The sequence below is a fragment of the Camelina sativa genome, chromosome 4 (assembly GCF_000633955.1).
Source record: "Camelina sativa cultivar DH55 chromosome 4, Cs, whole genome shotgun sequence".
NCBI classification, from domain to species: Eukaryota; Viridiplantae; Streptophyta; class Magnoliopsida; order Brassicales; family Brassicaceae; genus Camelina; species Camelina sativa.
Genome location: NC_025688.1, coordinates 2762739 through 2782049, shown reverse-complemented (window position 1 = coordinate 2782049; position 19311 = coordinate 2762739). Strand labels below are relative to the sequence as shown.

Below are 19311 nucleotides of genomic sequence, written 5' to 3'. Positions count from 1 at the left end.
AACAGGCACTCTGGCTAAACAGCCCGCCACAAAGGCCACACTCTGGCTAAACAGCCTGCCACAAAGGCCACACAATGGCTAAACAGCCCGCCACAAAGGCCACACAATGGCTAAACAGCCCGCCACAAAGGCCACACAATGTCTCGAAAGACCGCCACTAAGGCCACACAATGACTAAAAAGTCCGCCACTAAGGCCCCACATGCCCCTCCACGGCTTCCCCCACTAAAATGGACAATTTTTAACTCACATAAAACTTTCCACTTTTACCACTTTCCACTTTGGGAAACTTTCCATTTCAGGAAACTTTCCTCCAAAAACCCCGCCTCACGGAAACTATGTACCCCGAGCACCACCTCATCTTGTTACTTAGTCGCACAACCAACCACCCCAAGCGACCAAGTAAACAAGAGAGATGGGCTGGAATACCACTTCTTAAACCTTGCCTTAATCCTCTCCTCAGGCTCCCAAGTCTGCTCCTCAACACCATCACAGTCCCAAAGGACTCTCATCAAAGGAATCTTCTTCTTCTGAAGGTCCTTGATCCTCCTCTCGAGAACCCTCACTGGTCTCGCCTCCAAAGTCATGTTAGGCTGAAGATCCTTAGGAATCTTAGCTAACAACTGATCATCCTCACAGAGACACTTCCTCAACATAGAAAAATTGAAAACCTTATGGAATGCACGTATAACCTCAGGTAACTCCAGTCTATAAGCCACTGGTCCAACACGCTCAATCACTCTGAATGGACCCATATACCTCAGACTCAACTTAGTCTCAGTCAATGACCTGTTCGGACCCCGCAACATGGCCATCTTGAGGTATACTCTATCACCAACCTGAAACTCAAGATCTCTCTTCCTCCTATCGACATAACTCCTATGCCGATCCTGAGCTTCCTTCATGTTCAGCTTGAGAACCCAAATCTTCTCTGAGGTCTCCTAAACAAAATCTGCCCCGTAAATGCTCCTCTCCCCCACCTGAGTCCAGCATAACGGTGTAAGACACGGCCTCCCATATAAAGCCTCATAAGAAGCCATCTTAATACTTGCTTGATAACTGTTGTTGTAAGCAAACTCTACCAAGCTCAAATGATCTGCCCAATAGCCTCCCCAATCCAACACACACATCCTCAGCAAATCCTCCAGCGTCTGGATCGTCCTCTCTGACTGTCCATCTGTCTGGGGATGATAAGCTGTACTCATATGCACCTTAGTACCCATCTCTGCCTGAAACGCTCTCCAGAACACCAAAGTGAACTTAGAATCCCTATCAGACACAATGCTCGCTGGCACCCCATGCAACCTGACTATCTCCTTCACATACTTTTTAGCCAAAACCGCTGCTCCATCAGTCTTCTTAATGGCGAAAAATGTGCCGACTTAGTCAACCGGTCCACAATGACCCAAATAGCATCAAACGTCCTGGACACTGGCAAACCTACCACGAAGTCCATAGTAATCATATCCCACTTCCACTCCAGAATGGGAAGACTCTTCAGCAAACCGCCTGGTACCTGATGCTCAGCCTTCAATAGCTGACACACAGCGCACCTCGCAACCCAACTAGCCACGTCCTTCTTCATCCCGACCCAGTGATAATACCTCTTGAGATCATGGTACATCTTAGTCGCTCCTGGATGAATAGAAAACATGCTCGCATGAGCCTCACTCAGAATCTCCTGCCTCAACTCATCATCCTTAGGCACACAAATCTGCCCATGCACCAGAATAGTACCATTAGCCGAAACCTGATACTCTGAATCAACATCCTTTGAGGCATTCACCAGCCCCAAATCCTTCTCCTGAGCCAACCGCACTCTGCTCAATAGATCTGCTCTATCAGCTGCAACTAAGCCCAACAGCTCCTGAGAAACCGCACACAAGCTTAACGCATTGATCTCTCCTACCAGAGAATCCATATCTTACTCAAAGCGTCTGCAACCAAGTTAGCCTTACCAAGATGATAGGCTATCTCCAGATCATAATCCGCCACCAGCTCCATCCACCGCCTCTCCCTCAAGTTTGGCTTGGGCTGAGCAAATATATACTTCAGGCTCTTATGATCCGTAAACACCTGTACCTTTGCACCATAAAGATAAGATCTCCAAATCTTCAGAGCAAAAACTACAGCACCCATCTCCAAGTCATGAGTAGGATAGTTGTCCTCATGCTTCCGCAACTGCCGTGAAGCATAGGCAATCACCTTCCCATGCTGCATCAACACACATCCTAAACCCACTCTGGATGCATTTGTATAAACCACATAGGATTCTCCCTGCTCAGGCAAAGCCAACACCGGAGCAGTAGTCAACATCTCCTTCAGGCTTGCAAAGCCTTCCTCACACTCCTGTGACCAGACAAAAGGAACATCCTTCCCCGTCAACTTAGTCATAGAACGTGCTCTGCTCGCAAAACCCTGCACAAATCTCCTGTAATACCCTGCCAACCCGAGAAAACTCCTGATCTCCGTGGCATTCTGCGGTTTAGGCCAATCCATGATAGCCTGAAGCTTCTCCAGATCTATAGAAACCCCATCTGCAGACACAATGTGACCCAGAAAACCCATCTCACGCTGCCAGAAACTACACTTGCTCAGCTTAGCAAACAACTTATGCTCCCGCAGCTTCTCCAGAACTGCTCTCAAATGCACTGCATGCTCCTCAGGACTCTTAGAATAAACCAGGATGTCGTCGATGAAAATGATGACAGACACGTCCAAAAACTCCTGAAACACGCTGTTCATCAATCTCATGAACGCAGCTGGTGCGTTAGTCAACCCAAACGGCATCACCACATACTCATAATGCCAATACCTCGTCCTGAAAGCAGTCTTCCTCACATCCGCCTCATCTATCAGGATCAGATGATAACCCGACGCCAGATCTATCTTGGACAACCAAGTAGCACCTCTAAACTGATCCAACAACTCATCGATCCTCGGCAAAGGGTACTTGTTCTTCACAGTGACCCGGTTGAGACCCCTATAATCAATACACAAGCAAAAACTCCCATCCTTCTTCTTAACGAATAACATCGGCGCTCCCCACGGTGATACACTAGGACAGATGAATCCCTTGCTCAACAAATTCTCTAGCTGCTTCTTCAGTTCTGCCATCTCTGCTGGAGCCATCCTGTAAGGAGCTTTGGATAACGGTGTCGTCCCTGGTTCTAGTTCAATCGTAAAAGGATCAGACCGAGAAGGTGGTAATCCCTGCAATGACTGTAACACGTCTTCAAACTCCTTTAAAACCTGAATACCGCTAACCGTAGACTTCCTTACTGACTCTGGCATAGATATAGTAACCAAATAAGCCTCACAGCCCTTCTAGATCATCTTCCCAGCCTGAATGGTCGAGATCACGAGACTCCCCGAAGTCGGTCTAATCCCCTGATAAACCAACTTCTCTCCTCAGCGCTCAAACTCCACTCTACCCCGATGACAATCCAGATGAACCATATGCCGATACAACCAGTCCATCCCCAAGATAACGTCATACAGCTCCACTAGGCTGATAAGAAAATCCGCTGCGATATGAATATCAATTCCTCTGGCTCGTCCAATAACCCTCAGGAACTTGCCTCCAGTAACTCTGACAACTCCTGTACGCTCCCTGGAATCCCCTCTGATTCCCGCGCTCTCTGCACACTCCGGAGTAATGAAGCTATGCGAAGCTCCAGAATCTAACATAACATGGGACTTAAACCCTCCCACCAACAAGGTCCCTACACAAACCTCATGTGTTGAGAACCTAACACTTTATCACAGGACAACATAAAATCTGAACTTACTAAGAATTCACAAATATTAAGTACCAGAAATTATACATGTGATCGTCCCGTCACTGGTTCCACCAGTCTCTACAGTCGTGTAAACCCATGGCGCCTGCTCAATCCGTGCCACCTGTTGCCCTCCCGTCTGCACCTGCTGCAACGCTGCCACTGCTACCGGCTGCAACTTGGGACAATAGGGCCTATTGTGCCCTGGCTCCCTGCAATGATAGCACACACGATCTGCAGCCGTCAGAGCACACCTCTTGGGACAGCTAGCAACCTTGTGATCCTTGCCTCCACACCCGAAGCAACTCGGACAACCCGACCACTGCGTAGTCTCCCATCTCCTTTTGGTTCCCTGCGCAAGCTTGCCGCCCTTGCTAGAACCTCCCTGATGCTGAGCCTTACTAGGCTGAACTGCTGGGCTAGCCGCCACTGATTGTGCCCGGATATCCTCCTCAATCCCTGCTGTAGTGAACCCTCAAATCGTCACGTAGGGCCCTCAAAAACCTCCTGATCTGAGCCTCCTCAGACTCCATATCCTGACCCCCATACCTCAGAAGTCGACTGAACTCCAAGTCAAGCTCCCGCACTGACCGAGTTNCTACCGGCTGCAACTTGGGACAATAGGGCCTATTGTGCCCTGGCTCCCTGCAATGATAGCACACACGATCTGCAGCCGTCAGAGCACACCTCTTGGGACAGCTAGCAACCTTGTGATCCTTGCCTCCACACCCGAAGCAACTCGGACAACCCGACCACTGCGTAGTCTCCCATCTCCTTTTGGTTCCCTGCGCAAGCTTGCCGCCCTTGCTAGAACCTCCCTGATGCTGAGCCTTACTAGGCTGAACTGCTGGGCTAGCCGCCACTGATTGTGCCCGGATATCCTCCTCAATCCCTGCTGTAGTGAACCCTCAAATCGTCACGTAGGGCCCTCAAAAACCTCCTGATCTGAGCCTCCTCAGACTCCATATCCTGACCCCCATACCTCAGAAGTCGACTGAACTCCAAGTCAACCTCCCGCACTTACCGAGTTCCCTGAGTTTGTTGAAGGACCCAACTCTAGCAACCTAGCAACGCCAGACAACATACAATCGAGTCCCTAGAACATCCTCCTCTTCATCGCCTTGATTCCACGATCACACTTTGCCTTTACCTGCACCACAAACACATATTGAGATGCATGAGTATTTGATAAACACTCAGTGAGGCAATCCTCCCATCTACTAGGCTATACACACAAGCAACAGTGATACCAATGTTCTAAACAATAAACAAACAAGACAAAACAAACCAGAAAATCAAACATCATCTCGTTGGAAGGGAGGTGTCGACCGTCACCAGCCAAGTGTCGACCGACATTGGCCTTGGTGTCGACCGACACTACCCCATAGTGTCGATCGATGCCCAATTTGCTGGTGTCTACCGACACCAAGTGGTGTCGATCGACACTCCCTCTGCAACCACGATCCGCTCGAAGCCGAGAGTCGAATCTCGCTTCCCAACATCTTTCCAAGTCGTCCAATACTCAAAACCCAAGCCAAATACGTCTTTAGGAACCTGTAGCAACCAATCCCCAGCAAGAAAACACACAAAACAACAACACACAAGCAAGAACAAGGAAATCAAAGGCTTAGATTAGCCATGGTCATGCACTCACCTCTTTGCAGGAAGATTCAGACCAACAGCAACGAATCCAACCTTCCTAGCAAGCTTCTAACTCCTTCCCAGCCTTGGATCTCTCAAGAAACAGCAAGGAATCTCACAAATCTCTCTCAAAAGCTCAAAATCAAGGTTTTCTCCCTTTGACTCTCAAAAAACGAGAAATGGCGACAAAGACAAACCAAAAACCCTTCCTTTCGTCGATAAACACTTAAGTAACCCAGTTCAATGGTTTTCCAAAACCAAACCGAACCAAATCGACGCATACAACATTCTGGTCGAACCAGAGAACCTTGGTGTCGACCGACACCACCATCGACACCCACCCCCAAAACGCAGAGTTTTGGTTCGCGGACGTTACAGAATATAAGGCAATGGCTGAAACAGTTTGTGAGATTCTTTGGCTGTGTGAGTTACTTACGTTTCTTGGTGTTAAATGCCCATATTCTGTTTAGTTTCATTGTGATAATTAATCCGCCATACATATTAGCAAGAATTTGCTGTTCCATGAACATACTATGCATATCCAGTCGGATTGCCATTTTATCCGTGATGAAATTATTCGAGGTGTGATCGCTCTTCAATATGTCTCCATATGGATTCAACTCGCTGATATTCTTACTAAGCTCTTGACCGCAAAGAGTTTGACAATTTCCTGTCCAAATTGGGTATTTGTGACCTCCATACTCCAACTTGTGAGGGTATTGAATGCAGAAAAACCTTAGGTGTAAATATATTATTTTATAAGTACTATAATGTAATTTATGTTAATAACCTAGGTTAATAACATTTGCAGAATGTATATATATGGTGTGTCGTCCAATGAATAAAGTAAGAAAACCTTTGATACCAAACTAGTTTTCTTGACACAAATCCTAGTGAAGTATACATTCCAGAAACTTCTTTACAAGTTTACAAATACTCCCTTTGTTTCTTAATTTTTGAGAAACAAAAAAAAGTTTTAAAAATGTGGATATTTCGTATTTTCAATGCAAATTTTAACATTTTTTCTTCTAATTATACCATATTTATTAGAATTAAAACGAAATAAATTAGTTAGTTTTGAAAAATAAAATAAGAGTTTAATAGGTTGATAATATTAAAATTACTAGGTTGGTACCCGCGCTACGCTGCGGATTAATTTTTTATGGTAATGAACTTGCAATATTATTATTAATAGGTTGGTACCCGCGCTACGCCGCGGGATTAATTTTTTATATTATTTTTTTCAAATTTTTCTGTTTTGTTTTTCTCGATTCATAATTTAATATATGTTATTTGGAAGCAATTCATAAGTTTTTGATAATTTCAATAGTATTTTATTATTATTATTATTATTTACATCATCATGATACTTGAGTTTTTTTTATTTCATAAACTTAGTTTCTGAATCACTACAAGAAAACATGGAATCGCCGACTACAAAAACAATCACTATATAGTCGCAAACTACTTAGTAACGACTAATTGGCGACTGACATACGTAGTCAGTAAACAGTGCGTCGCTAAAATAATCAATCGCTAAACAGTTGACACCGAGCTACTAATTGGCGACTGGTAATTGTGGTCGTTCTTCCCTCGCCAAACAGTCGCTAAATTTAGCGACTGAATTGCAACGGTTTAGCGATCGATCTGGTTACTCATTTGCGACTGTTTTGGTTACTGTTTTGTGTACGTTTTGGTGACTGTTTTACGACTGTTTAATTATCATGTTTTTTAAAAAAAATCAGGTAAAAAATAATTATTTGATTTTGTAATACCAAAACTGATTATGAAAACTATAACTAAAACATAACAAACATGAAATCAAACAAAGACATAAGTTTAATTTTACAACCAACATAAGTTCCAGAAAACATCCAAACAGTCATTAAAAATGTTTTTATGAGTTTCAGAGCAAAGAGGTACAGGAAGTGGAATCGGTTGGCATAGAAACAACAGGAGTTTCAGAGCAAAGAGGTACAGCTGCTGTCATCTCTAACCTTCTTCCCTTGGACTAACACCCCAATACGTATTCCACCACCGAGTAAAGCAGTAACAGCCTCTTTCACCGCAAAGTATTAAGTATCATGACTAATGTTATGAAATAACATTGATCATTGCACACAGCAGAACCGAAACATCTAAAGAGACGGACAGGAAAAGACAAATAAATCACGCACCTTCAGTAAGCCTACAGTTGCTGTCTCTGGAACTTCAATAACAAGCTCCAGAATCCTAAGGGACTTGATAATGAACTTTACTGCAAACAATGATATAACATGAGACCCACCACTACAAGAAATATGAGTTTTGTTAGCACTAGAAAAACACAAGAGTTATTGAAAAATAAAGATTCAACCCTTTATAATACCAAAACATTAAAAGCCAAGTGAATATACCTTGTAAGCACCAACATAAAACTCATTTTCGAGCATGTCCTACAAGTGTTCATTGAGAACATAGACAAACTTCTTGAACCGAGATAGTCACTTGCACTTCTTACAACAATTTACCTTCGTTCCTGCAAACATCGGAGGTTAAAACATGAATCAAAGGTTCTTTACTTTTTCAATCTCCAGAACATTTGTTCATTTATGTGTAAAGACGAATAACTAACCAGTCCTTCACAATTTTTCTTCTTCCTCATGATCCAGCTCAGTAAAGAACACCTGCAAGATATCAACGGTATTGGATATATGGACTAACCTGCTGTCGACTACACCTGCAAACCAAGAAGTAAAATTCTTCTGTTATTGTTCTCCAATTTCAAGCAGATTTTACTAATTCTTAAATAGAAATTAGAGAACAACACAACAATGATGATTCTCTTGCTTCCCTTCTTTGCAGAGCAACGCTCAAGTCTTAATTCAAAACTTCAGATTCACCAAACAAATCTAGCAGCGTAGAGAGAAGCACAAGAAACAATAGGTGAATTAAGAAAATCAGAGTCATCTAGCCAACTATAAATAAAACCTTTTGAAAACTTCATTAGCTTTAAAAAAGACATCTGGCAAGAAACACTTTGATCTCAGCCGAGAACCAAACCTAAACTTAGAGACATCTTGAGATAGTTGAACAGGAAATATGTAAAGTGAAGCTAGAAGAAAGTTTGAAACTTTAACCTGAACTCTTTGCAGAAAGAATCACAAGCCCATCTCTGTTAGTAACCCGAAACTGGGATCGTGTGAGATAAAAGGAGACATCAACGGCAATAGAAACGGCAGCGTTATAGCTTGAAGGCGTAGTAGAGAGAAAGCGACGAGGGGAATAATGAGGAATAGGGTTTTGGATCTGGGTCTGGAGGAAGTAGTACGATTGAGAGCAATTGAGAGATACAAGGAGGGACTATGGCGTTTTTCGATTGAGTTGGGGATGTGAGGGATTAGGGTTTTGAGGAATAAACGAAAGAAGAAGAGAAACAATTGAGAAGAGATTTGAGGGATTAGGGTTTTCTCGGGGAAGAAGAGAAACAATTTGGGTTTGAGCCGTTTTGTTACGGTCCAAATTTGGTTTAAAGCCCAAATTAAATAAAACAGTCGCTAAAGAATAGCTGTTTAATCGCAATGTTTGGCGACTGTCAAATTGGTCTCCAAACTAGTCACAAATTGGCGACTACACTGCGATATTATGCATCAGTCTTGAACTAGCATCTATTAGGCGACTGTTTTATTTTAGTAGCCATTGAGTAGCAAAACAATAGCAATAGCAATTTAGCGACTGTGTTTTAGGTCGCAACTTTCAGTCGGCAATTCCATGTTTTCTTGTAGTGAATAGATTTTAAATTTTATTACCAACTAAGTTTAGTGATTACAAACCATTAGTTCTTGATTAGTTTCTCACTCACAAACTTTCTAGAACAGTAAAACATATTACTCTTTGATGTCTACATTTTAAATGTTCTTGATGGATCTCTTAGAGTACTTTAGGTTTAGCCACTTCAATCTTTTGTCTCATAAATCCGACATAAACCAAAGATGAAGCTTTTGAAATTTACTAAGATCAAAAGGAAAAGAAAAAATGATAATTTTCATATAGAGAGTTCTAGAAGTAGTAGTAAGTAATATGTATTGTACTAAACCTTGAAAAAAGAAAATGTTCTGATCCAAAGCAGCAATCTGCTCAATATCATCTTCATTTAAGACCTAAGTCAACAAAGAAGAGGTGAGTCAATTTACGCAAACTCTAATATTTCTTCTTGAATCAACCCTAAAAGCTTGAATAAAAACGACATCTTTACCTCGATTGGACCTGCGATTCTAAAATAGATTAATGAACTTTGTCATGCCGAAGTTGCTCTTTTGTAAATTTTTTAATCTTTTTTATATCAGACGTCAATTGTGTGGTTAGGGAGGGGCTTACATGAGGAATTGATATCTATATGTCTCTCTTCTCTTCTTCCTTCTTCTTCTTCATATCACTATGTGTTTCTCTCTCTCTGCTTTCTCCTTCTCTCTCTCTATTCTATCTTTCCAAATTTCTTCCCTATTCTAATTTTTAGCCTCGCCTCTTCTTCCAAAGAGTTCTCGATAACCGGAGAATTTGATTTCAAATGAAATTCTTGTTCGAATTAATCAAAGGTGAATTTGGTAAGTTTTCTTTGCCTCTTTAACAATGACTTATGCTTCTTCTATGTCTCCTGCCGCACGAGTCGTGCGTTTTCTTCTCTTTATGTTTGTTTCATTGAAGGCAAAACTTTGTGACAATTCTTTTGTTTCTTCTCTCTAACTGAATCCAAGAGCAGTCTTATAGTGTGAAGGAGAAGAACACACAATTAGAGTCGTCGTGTTTTTTTTTATTATGTTGGCAAAGGTCTATGAAGTGAAAGAGAACGTGATGTGGCACATAGAGGTGTCAATCGGGCTGGCTCGGCCCGGTCCGGCCCGAAATCCGCAAACTCCGCATATATTTGAACCCTTCTCGGCCCGAGCCAAAATATTTTCAAGTCTATATTTCAAAGCCCAACTCGCCTCTAAGAGGGATACAAGACTTTTCGGGCTTTTCCGAGCTTATCTTACGGATTAAAAATTCAAACTTATAAGTTAGTTTATAATATGTCTTAAAAAAGCAATGTTTAAAGGTGCAATATAAACAAATCAATCAAAATTTAAATAACTCATCTATATTCACTAAACCCAACTTAATCTAAAATAAATAAAAAAATAAACCACCGATGTAGTGGGCTAATGGTTTAAGTGCAGGAGTTGGATCTTTGTGCTCCCTAGTTCGATTCCTGGTGGGAGGGATGCTTTACGCCATGTCATAAGGTATTAGCAAAGGTTGGTCCCGGGCCATGGGAGAGATTAAGGTCCAGGCCCGAACTCCTCCTAGTTAACAAAAAAAAAAAAAAAAAAAANTCTGGCAAGTGAGATCAAGAAGGCCTTTGACGTTGAGATAGTTAGCAGCGAGAATGAGTTGGAAGACTGTCGCCAGATCTTTATCCTTGAGAAACTCTGCTTCCCATTCCTTGATCTTCGCGGCTTCTTCTTCAGACATTGAATCAGCTTCCTTCTTCTCCTTGTCTTCCTTGCTCTCTTCTTCAGCATCTACAACATTGACGTGTGATTTGCAATACTCGATCACCATGGAGAGGATCTTTCCGGTGACGTTTGTAAGCGGGATCTTCGATCATGTGCCTTACGATCTGCAGTTTTCTCGCCATCAGAGCTCACCAACTCAAATTTTTTCGAAGACATATTGTTTATGAATTATGCAAAAGCTATTGGAATGAGAGAGATTGTTGAATGATGAATAGAATAAAGAGGAGTCGAAGAAGTTCTATTTATAAAGTTTAAGAGTCGGTTAATTGTGTTTTCCTTTCACAATTGGAAAACATGTGTTTCTTCTTTTTTCTTCCAAGTGCCAAACATAATAGGAAAAACCAAATCCTACTTTAACTAGGTTTTACTTTTAATAATTTGGGGCTTAATCGCAGATAAAAATTCTGGGCTTATCTAGTTGATTCAATAAACTTCTTTAACATATATAAACTAAGAGATATCTCTTGCTTACAGCACGGATCAACATTTTAAAAAAAAATTCTAGTATAATAACAAAAATTATTGTTATAATTTTTTTAAAAATTATTTTGTTTGAGATAATATTTATTTTTAATTGTTCTGTAAATTTATTAATCTTTTTAAATACTAATTATTTTTGAATATTACAGTATTTTATTTTTGATGTATATTACAGTTTTATATTGTTTGGTTGTTGTATTTGCATCATTATTTTGTGAAATATGAAGGAGTAATTTTAATATTATAATTGTGAACAAATAAAAATGATTAATTTATCATCTATATAAATTTAGTTTTACCAACTCGCCAATGTGGAAATTAAAACACACATTTCTTATAGATTGAGTAATATATCTTCATTTTAAAAAATTCAAATTACAACATATGCAGAAAAAATTCTGCATTTTATTAACCATAAGTATTATATGAAAATTCCAAACAATTAGTAAATAAAAATAAAATAAAAATGATAGGAGAATCATAATTTGAAATTTTAACAAAATCTTTGAAATTTTGTTATTAAAAATAATTTTATTGTGTACTTGGATATAAAATCTTAGTTTTTGAAATTCTGATTGGTTTATATTTTTAAAAAAAATATTTAGTAATTTTCGTCCATAATTTATTAGAGGGAGAAAAAAAAATTATATTTTTTTAGATTTTTTTATATTTGATCTGACAGCGTTTTTTATTTTTTTAACTAATTACCTTTATATAATTAATTAACTAAGCTCAATCAAATTTTTCTAATGGCAATTGAATGTAATTTTTTACACATTTTAAAATTAGTTTCATATTTGTACTTACCAATTAATATAGTAGGATATATTCATTTTGTTTATTTATTATTAGTATTATCTATGTAACGATAAATGTCTTATTATAGATGTTATACTATTTTGGTATTTTGTAACTTAATGTTTCTATTAAAAAGAAACTATTGTTATTTTTAATATAAAAATGGTACCTATTGGCTATTCTGTATTAAAATATAGGATTGGACTTAAACTAAAATACAACTTATAGTTTTTTGTATCACACACAGTATTACTACTAGTTAATTATATCTTATTTGCCGATCATCCGTCCACTTGCTGTAAGAAATTTAACACACGTATTGAGAGGATTAACCTTAGGCTACGTTCTCGTAATTTTCCTTAGGTGCAGTCATATATCACATTCTATCGTTATTCTATAAAGTGTTGATGAAAGAGTTTGTATTGTCCGTGTATCACGTTGTTCACCGGAGAGGTATGGTTTCTTATATAGCTATCAGATAAGATTAGAATGGAGATGAAACATGCTTTAACAACAAAATTAATTATAGAGACCAAAAAAGTTGATCTTACATTCTTGAGAAACGATCTTCCTCGGATGCTTTGTTTTGTGTTTTTGGCATCTATTTGAGTTTTATACGGTCAAGACAACCAGGGAGTGGTATTTTTTCTTGAGTCATTTAATCAGTTGATTTCCTTTAGTGTCCTTAAATATAATTTCTCCAGACTACGACCACGACCACAACCACAACTTCCTTTGTCTTCCTACTCAATATACTTTTGTCAAAGAGAGGTTCAGCTGCACCATCTCCTTCAGTTGAATCATGATCATCATTGACGTCGATTGATGATGATCTCTTATTGATTGAAGAAGAAGAGTACAACACATATACAAAAAGAGGCTAACAAGATATTCTATACACTACAAGAAAAACGATGGGACACATCCGTTTAATAATGTCACAAAGTAAACCGACGTTAAAAGTTTTGAAAGCAAGGAATTTCCCGTCGATTTACGAACCGACCCAAATTTTATTAAGACATAATAATTCATTTGTTAAGTTTTTTTCTTTTGATGTAACCAAAAAACGAACTAGATTTGGTCGTAATATGTTATTATTTTATAAAAGTGTTGATGAAAGAGTTTTTGTTTTCCATGTCGTTATTTTCCACCACGTTGTTCACCGGAGGGATAAAAGTATAAGAAACATGCTCCGCTCACGCTCTTCCTCGGATGGTGTCCTTTTGGCATCCAATTTTGCCGATACAATCAGGGAGTGGCATTAATTGTTTATTGTGCATCTGTTTGCTTTCCTTACGTCTCCTAAATTATAATTTCTCCGACCACCACGACAACCCTCGTCTTCTTACTTATGATCTTTTCTCAAAGAGATTGGACTTGGGATTAGAAGAATATCTTGTGATACAAGCTATGGTTTTATGTTTATGTTTAACTTAGCCTAGTCAATTATCTAGGTAAGGAATGAATAACGCTATTAAAGAGACCCTAAAATTTGATCACACACTTGAGAAGCAGAAACATATAAGTCATTCACTAAATTAAATCATATATGGAAAAAGAAAAAGAAAAAAAAAACTAAACTAGAAGCTAGGGTTTTTTGGATCTTCAAAAGCCCAAGAGTGTGCCTTGTGAATCTCTTCTTCTTCTTCGGGTGTGTAATTGTTCTCGAAGTTAAAGATTTCTCGAACTTCCTCTAACTCTCTTTTCTATGATATAATCTGCAACGGCCTGGCAAGTGAGATCAAGAAGATACCATCACACATTGAGATAGTCAGCAGCGACAAGGAGGCTAATGACCGTATCAACATCAAGATTCTTCATGAACACTTTGTCCCAATCCTTGAGCTTCTTCTTCGCATCCTCAGTTGCTACATGATCATCATCGACGTGTCTCTTGCAATACTCGATAACCATGGCGAGGATCATTCCTGTAACTTTTTGAAGCGGGATTCCGTTAGTAGCACAGTCGTCTTCAATCATTTGAAGCGGGATTGCCTTACGGTCTGCATTTTTCTCGCCACCACTTCCTCAACTTCGAAAGACTCGCCATCAGAGCTTGTCAACACAATCTTTTTCGAAGACATTGTTTACTTTGAATGAGAGAGGGTTTTTGGATGTCTATATTTATAAATGTAAGAGTCGGTCAATTGTGCAATAATCCTTTTCACAAATAGACTTGGGGAACCCTTTTTCAGAAAAAAAAAACAATAGAATTGGGGTAATTAACATGTTATTTCCTTTTCTCACAAAAAGAAAAAAAGGAAAAGAAACGCAAATTCTTATTCAAAAAATCGTTTCGTAAAATATATTCCAGAAAATTTTTTAGAAATTGACTAATAGTCTTCTGTTTCTTAATTTAAGGAAAAAGTGTTAAATGTGAATATTTCGTATTTTTAATGCAATTTTTGTATAACATTTTCTAGTTTTTCCATATTTGTTAGAATTAAAATCAATAAATTTATTTTTCTCTTCTATATAAATTAGATATTATTGAATTATATAATAACAGCCTAGTATTATTTTGTTAAGAGTTTTAACCTTACACACCTATTTTATGGTATACCATATACCACTAATGGAAAAAAAAAGGTCGCACGATTTCTGGTTATTTGTACACGTTGCTTTGCTTGTGCCTCCAACTCTCCAAGAAAGGAATACTTTGACTCTTTGAGACTCATAAGAGATTTCCAACAGGATTCTTTATTTTTGATTATATTTTGGTGTAATTTCATTTTAAAGATGGGTTTTACTCCAATTTATTTCTTCGCATTTGACTCCAAAAAAGGAATATTTTTAAAATATTATTTTCATATTTTATTATTAATTTATATAATAATCTTTTATATATTAAAATTACAAATTTGTTCCAATTATTTTATTTTAGCAAAAATAAAAAGTTAGCATCTTATAAAATTTATTATTGAACAACAATACATTGCACAACATTCATTAATTATTAGTCTTTGTTGTATTAAGTTGTTTTTAATCTTTAGTTTAAGTCATATTATGTATTTTAATTTTTTATGGTAGTTATACTATTTTGTACTTTTTGTATTATCTATTTTCTATGTAATATATTTTATTGTTGAATTTGAAATTATTATTTATAAATTAGGTATAAAATAATAATAATTAGCTCTATTTATATATAAAATATAATTATATATAAATTTAAAGGATTGATTTAGAAATAAAAAAACACAACTCCAAAATGGAGAAATGACTTAAAAAATTTCAAATATAAAGATGAATTATAAAGATTTCTATTTTGGAGATGAAAATAAAGTTGGATTAGAGAAAGTTTTTTCTTCAAAACGGAATTTGGAAATAGGAATGGATATGGGCTGGAAATGGTCCAAAGGTCATCCACCTAACCAATGGCTGATATGCTCAATGTTTTTTGTGTTTTTTGTTTATATTCATCGAATTCCGTGAATATAAAATCTCTTAAAATAAAAAAAATATGTACACGCACATCACGTTCCTAGGTCTAATTGATCGTCTTCCCTGAAATATATATACTATTGAACTTTTGGAATTCCCTAATTGATCGTCCTCCCCTGAAATATACCTACTTAATGTTCTTTTCTCAAAGAGATTGGACAATTAGGATTAGAATTTAGAAGAATATCTTGTGTTACAAGCTATGGTTTTATGTTTATGTTTACCTTGGCCTAGTCAGGTAAGGAATTAACAACGTATTAAAGAGACCAAAAAGTTGATCAGACACTTGAGAAACAGAAACATATAAGTCGTTCACCAAATTAAATCATGTATGGGAAAAAAAAAAAAAACTAAACTAAAAGCTACTCTCTTGTCTATGATAAAATCTACAACGCCCTGACAAGTGAGATCAAGAAGAGACCGTCACACATGGATATAGTCAGCAGCGACAACGAGGCTAATGATCGTATCAACATCAAGATTCTTCATGAACTCTTCGTCCCAATCCTTGAGCTTCTTCTTCGCATCCTCAGTTGCTACATGATCATCATCGACGTGTCTCTTGCAATACTCGATAACCATGGCGAGGATCATTCCTGTAACATTTAGAAGCGGGATTGCGTTAGTAGCACAACCGTCTTCGATGATGTGCCTTACGATCTGCATTTCTCTTGCCACCGCTTCCTCAACTTCGAAAGACTCGCCATCAGAGCTTGTCAACACAATCTTTTTCGAAGACATTGTTTACTTTGAAAGAGAGATGGTTTTTGGAATGTTTATATTTATAAATCTTAAGAGTCGGTCAATTGTGCTATTATTCTTTTAACAAATATAATTGGAGAACCCTTTCTAATAAAAAACACAAATAGAATCGGGGTACCATGCATATTTAATGTTTATTAAAAAGACACTATAGTTATTATCTTATTAGAAAGAAACTATTGTTATTATATTAGAATATATATAAAAAGATACCTATGGTTACATTAGATATAGAATTATAAACTAAAATACAACTTATATATCTTTTTTTCACCTATAAACTTAATGTATTAACTATAGTGAGATTTTTATGAGTTTTTAAGTAATTAATCTTTCATATTTAATTTAAGAGGATGCTAGTGGAGTACAATTCCCTCGTCACGTCGGGGACCAAATTAAGCATTTATAACAGTTACGTTGTTCTCTAACTTTTCATCACTTCGAAATCAGTGTTTAACAACATACCATATCAGTCGGAATCTTCTTTAATTTAATTTACAAATAATTTATCAGAACTGGAGTACTAGGCCCTTTCTCTATTACAGTTGTCGCTTATAACTTCTGAGGTTTTACATTTGTGTGGCTACTATTGGGGTTAATTAGTTGGGTTAGAAAACGTGCATGATATGGCTGGTTAAGGTCTGGCTATTGAGCAATCGTTATGGCTTGATCATTGCTGGTCCAGTAACAACCTAATGAATGGAAATATCATTAACTTGAAATTTGTTAGTAGCCTTTTGAGGTCAGCAATACGGTGTTGGAAAGTTATAGAAATCCATTCTTTCCGTTTGGCGGTTAATGTTTTTCAGTGTTGATTTGGGCCTCTTGTAATATAAGAGGTTAATGGATGAGTTTTTAGCCAATAGTTTTTGAAAATGGTTTGCTATTTAATTGAAACATACTAAGCGTCGATAGCTCAACTGGTAAAGACTTTCTCGCAAAGTCTAGAAATCGCTGGTTCGAAGGACGGCGCTTGGGAAGGGGCCATATAAAATGCTCTGGTCTCTGGTCTGATGGTATGTACGGGCCTAGGCCTGGAACCTCTTAGTAATTCAAAAAAAAAAAAAAAAAATTTAACTGAAACATAAGGAAAAATACAAGGATTTTTTATGGTTCAGTATGTAGAGAGGATTCCTTAGGCTACGTACGTTCTCCCATTTTCTCTTATGTGCATTGTCGTTATTATATAAAGTGTTGATAAAAGAATTTGTGTTGTCCCCGCGTGTATCACGTTGTTCACCGGAGGGATATATGGTTATGAAACATAGCTTAAAATGGAGATGAAACATGCTTTAACAACAAAATTAATTATAGAGACCAAAAGTTGATCACATACTTGAGAGACGCTCTTCCTCGGATGCTTTGTTTTGTGTTTTTTTGGCATTTATTTGAGTTTATACGACCACGACCACAACGCCCCTCGTCTTCCTACAAGCTATATATGGTTTTATGTTTATGTTTAACTTTGGCCTATAGCTAGTCAATTATCTAGGTAAAGAATTAACAACGAAATTAAAGAGACCAAAAAGCCGAGATCTTGTCTCTCTCTCATCACATTTTTATTACTTTTTTGCTTTTTATTAGTTTGACACCCACCACAGGATGACGGAAAAACGGCTTTTTCATACCTCCACAATAGTCTTGTGTTGAATTTATACATTTGATTATTGATCTGGCGTAAACATACATTATGTTGATAGATATTTGAATTTCGTACCCTAACTTTGAAATCAATACCCCAAGTATAATTGTTGTGCCATAACATACAAAAACGTGTTTATCGACTAACTCTGTTAAGCTTCCGTTTAATCAAAATGACGTGGATTCCACGTGTGCGCGACGATCCAAACAACGTCGTTTTGGCAAAGCAAAGAATCAAAAATTTTGTCTAAAACGACGTCGTTTTTTTATTTCTATCCAAAATCTTTCTTCTTCTCTCCCGAAACTCTCTCTCGCGGCGGAAGAACCCTAGAATTTGGGCGTTTTCAATTTCGAGTCGATCTGAAGTAGGTTATCGTATGTATTCATCATCTAGTTCTGGTAAGTAATAATTATTGTTTTGGTTGATTTTAATTATTCAATTTCGATAATATATATGCGAATTTTGATTTGGAAATTTGGCTAAGGGTTGAAAGCGAGCTACAATCGTCGTGGACAAGAAAGAGGGATACCTAGAAAATGTAGATGTGGTGCAGTGTCTGTAATCAAAACTTCAGAAACATTGAAGAATCCAGGGAGGTTATTCTATTGTTGTCCTTATGGCTCAAAGGAGAATTGTGGTCATTTGTTCAAATGGACTGATTTATCTATGGTGGAAGAGATTGAAGAGGTTGAGAGTGTTGTTGAGAAGATACAAGTAGATGTGGGAAGCTTAGAGAAAGGCTTACATGATGTGGAAGCTGAGATGAAGAGTCTAGCAATGAATAGCAATGGAAGTGAAATAGAAGGCATAAAAGCTGTTGCACAAGGATGTGAGAAGGAGATTGGAGAACTCAAAGCCATGATCGTTTGTTGTGAGAAAGAGATTCAAGCATTACGTAGCTTCAAAAATTTGATTGTGTGTAGTGTAGTCATGTTTGTTGTATATGCTTTAATCTTTTAAGCAATAAGCAAAACATGTCTTGACTTGCTACCAATGTTAATGGAGCAATATGTTTATGTAATGGTAATGGAGCTAAAATGCTATAAAGAGTGTTGTTTTAGATGATTCCATTTAGATGACAAAGTTTTAAACAACATCCGATTCAATAAGTAGACAAAAAACAAGCATCCTACATCTTAAACCATATACCAAAAAACCATCATCCTAAACATTCAATCCAAACAACATGATCCTAAAACTTTGAACCATCCTAATCATAAGCTATAAAACAA

General features: G+C 37.6%; 1 protein-coding gene and 1 pseudogene across 1 annotated transcript; both read right to left on the bottom strand.

The window, feature by feature from the left end:
• On the bottom strand, nucleotides 13812-14315 carry LOC109132425 (annotated as a pseudogene).
• On the bottom strand, nucleotides 16099-16416 carry LOC104783475 (SKP1-like protein 15). The gene has a single exon (XM_010508628.1). It carries the CDS (start codon nucleotides 16414-16416, stop codon nucleotides 16099-16101), a length of 318 nt encoding a protein of 105 aa, XP_010506930.1.

Coding starts and splice junctions, on each gene's coding strand:
- LOC104783475 (XM_010508628.1), bottom strand. CDS start 16,416: ATGTCTTCGAAAAAGATTGTGTTGACAAGCTCTGATGGCGAGTCTTTC.